Below are 3,764 nucleotides of genomic sequence, written 5' to 3'. Positions count from 1 at the left end.
TGTGTGTGTGTGTATTTTTTTTGTTGTGCGTGTGCGTGTGTGTGTGTGTGTGTGTGTGTTTGTTTGTGTGTTTGTTTGTGTTTGTGTGTTTGTTTGTTTGTTTGTGTGTGTGTGTGTATTAAATTCTCAACATTGTTTCGTGGCCGTTTATAACTCCGATTCAGTACAATATACTGCGAATACCTAACTTAAATGTAATTTCTAGCACTTGTAGCTGCAAAGACTGTAGTTTTAGTGCGATAGAATGTCTGTTATATTCTTTTAACACGGTATATATATTTTCTATCCGCACGTACGTAAGAATAGTTGTTAGCCCGAATCAAGGTACCAGAGGTGCATAAATTTTATCGTTCAAGATAGAGAACAAGTACGAGTCACAATTATTGTTGCTCAGCATTATGGCTAGATGTCTGTGCAAAATGTGCTTAATAACGACACTCTGGTAACGAGTGGTGGATATTTGCTTTTCCGAATTGTACTGCACTGCGGAGATGTTATCCACCCGGTAGGTGTACATTTGTAAACTCTGCGATATATTCGAAGGCGTAAAACTACACGCAAGATGTGGCCTAACATCAGGTCAAAGTATCTGTATGAGAGCTTCATCTACATTTTGTACAGGATATTTAGTATATTCATAAAATGGTTAGAACTCACATATAATATCAGATGTGTGTGCAAAGGACTGCTTATCGCCATAATCAGAGCAACAACAAACATCGCCATTCCATTTTATATACCTTTGCAGCACGCAAAGGTGGTATATGCATTTTGACATTTCAAACTCATACACGTTGTACATGCATATAATAGCAAACCTTGAAATGCAATTATTTATCTCTTTGCGACAAACGAAGGTGATACATTTATTAGGACGACTAGGACATATACACGATAAATATGTGCATATAAAAGACTTCCTATTGCTATATAAACGTTGACATACCATCTTTTATATCTTTGCAGCACTCGAATGTGATTTCAAATTGAAACATGGAGTTGAAAGGTGCCGGGTTGGCTGTCGGAGTGACATTCTTAAGACACACAGCAGCCATGATTGTGTAGTTCAGTGTGAGATTATCTCGGTGGTTTGTCCATGTATTGTCGTTTGTAGGATATACCTGAATATATATAGAACAACAGATACAGTCTCGTATCGAAACACTTGTATATCACAACACTGGTATTGTCCTTGATGGGATATTTGTATCTATGAATCGTTGTTTATAAAATTACAGTTACCGATGTCTAGGTATAGACAAGGGATCTTTATGGTGTGTAAATGTTTTAAGTGTATTTGAGTATTTATATCCACAAACCAAATCTTACTATGCCCAAATTGAGTATTTCCAGGCGTATTGTGGCTCCCAAATCCCACTATTTACATACACCTCGACGAAAGTGGCTAAATACTCGCCTCACAGACTTGCACCAGGGTGTGTTGCATCTGGTGGCGGAATTTAAATATGATATGCTTGTAGCGTTGGCGACCTAGCTACGTGAAACTAGTCAGGTTTATATATGGAAATGACTAGTATGATTGCTGTCCTATGATTGTTGTGTATGATCTATTGTTGTATGATTGGTTGTCGTTGGTATGTATGTATGTATGTCGCTATTGATATTCGGGCACGTAAGCAGACTCATAGTATTTAATAGTTCATCGAGAAGTCATGCATTTATTTATTTATTTTCCACAATCCAATGTCACACATATCGGATATCTATAAGTACATCATACGACGACATACGTGCATCCAAAGCCGACCATTCTCGCCATACCCACATAACTTTTTTTACTAATAATTCATTATTGCCCGCCTTTTTATTTTCGAGGATATGTTCTTCCTTGTTTTTATTGGTATAAGCGCCCACCAAATACTTCGAATTGTATAGTCGATTTGTTGTCGATTTATTTATTTATTTTATAATAATATAAATATTTAGCTATGAAAAAAAAACATTTTTGGACTTAAACTTAGTTTTCGTTCCATATATGTAAACTCTAACACTTGGTTTTTATCTATTTCTTAGGTTTAACCCACATGGCCACTATGAATCTTTGTTTACTGACCGTACTACTTGAATCAGAAGCCTGGATACAATAAAGTGTTCTTTTGCGTAACAAGTTTGGTAGATCTTCTTAGGTTATGGGCCTATTTTTGATATTCTATACCACATATCATGCTTTCTAGCGCTCAATTTACCGTTAAGGGCACTGCGGTGTCCTGGACCATCCTCGGATCCAACATAGATCTCTGGCAATAAGATATGGAACTTGCTATGTTCTCTCAGTATACTGACGATCTCACCAACACTCTCTATTATGAACAGAAATTCCCTAAAGATGAGACCAACCATATAATCAAACCTATACGCAGTGAAATCATCAACACTCCTAAAGCTGAACAGGATGACTTTCAAAACTATATGATAGAAATTGAAACCTACATTACCACATCGCGAGCCAATGACATATACCAACACAAAGGCCAAGACTCTTCTCATTTCGTCTCTGGACCCTGCGTTGCGACTATCGTTGGCAAAAACCATCAAGTGAGAACATCCCTGGAACCTGTTTGCATTCCTGAAATCTAAATTTGAACACCAGTCTAAATTGGTTCACGGCATCGTCGATGCTGCATTCTTAGCAGCTTTGAAACGCGGCACCACTGAATCAATTCGCCAATGGGCAAATCGATGCTACACTGTCATCGAAAATACTAAATCTCAAGATACTACATTAAGTTCTACTGTCAACATAATTTATATATTTCCGGTCTTGGCCAGGCTGATCAGAACCAGTTTTGGAATATCTACCTGATTCATCTTAAGGAACGCTTCCTTGCTGACATCGAAGACCTATGTATCTACCTCGAAACTTGGCATAGATCGTTCCAAGCTGCCCCATTACTACCTACGGTTAATGTTGTCACGACATCACTTACTATCGCCGACCTAGTACGATTAATCAATGATTTGAAACCCCAACAGCACAATCCGGCGCCTCGTACACTTCATACTCTTAAATGCTAATTCTGTTGGAGTTCAGCTCACATGTCGTCTACCTGTCCTAAGGGCTGCGGTCGATGCTGCCAAAAACGCCATACCGCTAGAACATGCACGCAGACTACTACTTCTGTAAATTGTACTATTTGTTCTAGACGAGGCCATGTCGCTGATACCTGTAGCTGTAATATTCGGGCCTCCACATTAGACTTTATGTTATAAACGTACTCTTAAGCAGTACGTAAATTATAAACGTACTCTTGATAGTACGAGGAACTTAAGTTTCCTAAATTGTTTTTAATGGTTTTATTAATCAATACCTTTTCTATTTTACATATCAGATATTTGAACGAGGCCATTAAAAGGCCCCAGTAAATTACAAAACATAAGAGTTAGTCTAGTTCGATTAATAGAACTATATTTACTTTCCAACTTTATTTATATCGGAATACTTCGGTAGCGAGATGGCTCAACCGAATATAAGTTTCTAGGGACTATTAACCTTACCTAGTTGATCCTCCGATCAGACAACCAGATATAGCAGTCTGATGAAGGTTAAGTCGATAATTCCTGATAAGAGGCGAGTTATTGGTCAAGACAATAAGTAAGGACATAAGGAGTTTTATTATTATTTTCCATTTTTTTTCTAGAGATAGGATTCTATGAGTATATTTTATATATATAAATAATATTTATATATATAATATTTATTTATTTATTTATTTATTTATTTATTTATTTATTTATTTATTTAT

General features: G+C 36.7%; 2 protein-coding genes across 2 annotated transcripts in view; both read right to left on the bottom strand.

Annotated features, from left to right (window-relative positions):
* SARC_11178 (histone chaperone ASF1A) overlaps positions 1 to 1,638 on the bottom strand; it is a 4,021-nt gene extending 2,383 nt beyond the window's left edge. Inside the window, exon 1 of the mRNA XM_014294741.1 lies at positions 947 to 1,638. Within this exon, the coding sequence (XP_014150216.1) occupies positions 947 to 1,055 (109 nt within the window). The 5' untranslated portion in view covers positions 1,056 to 1,638. The remainder of the gene's footprint in view (positions 1 to 946) is intronic.
* A 487-nt stretch (positions 1,639 to 2,125) lies between these two features.
* Positions 2,126 to 2,734, bottom strand: SARC_11177 (hypothetical protein). Its single transcript, XM_014294740.1, has one exon. It carries the CDS (start codon positions 2,551 to 2,553, stop codon positions 2,149 to 2,151), a length of 405 nt encoding a protein of 134 aa, XP_014150215.1. The 5' UTR covers positions 2,554 to 2,734; the 3' UTR covers positions 2,126 to 2,148.
* Positions 2,735 to 3,764: the final 1,030 nt, after the last annotated feature.

This window comes from Sphaeroforma arctica (genome assembly GCF_001186125.1).
Source record: "Sphaeroforma arctica JP610 unplaced genomic scaffold supercont1.1560, whole genome shotgun sequence".
NCBI classification, from domain to species: Eukaryota; class Ichthyosporea; order Ichthyophonida; genus Sphaeroforma; species Sphaeroforma arctica.
This window is presented reverse-complemented; position numbering and strand designations above follow the sequence as displayed.

Coding starts and splice junctions, on each gene's coding strand:
- SARC_11177 (XM_014294740.1), bottom strand. CDS start 2,553: ATGGTTTTTGCCAACGATAGTCGCAACGCAGGGTCCAGAGACGAAATG.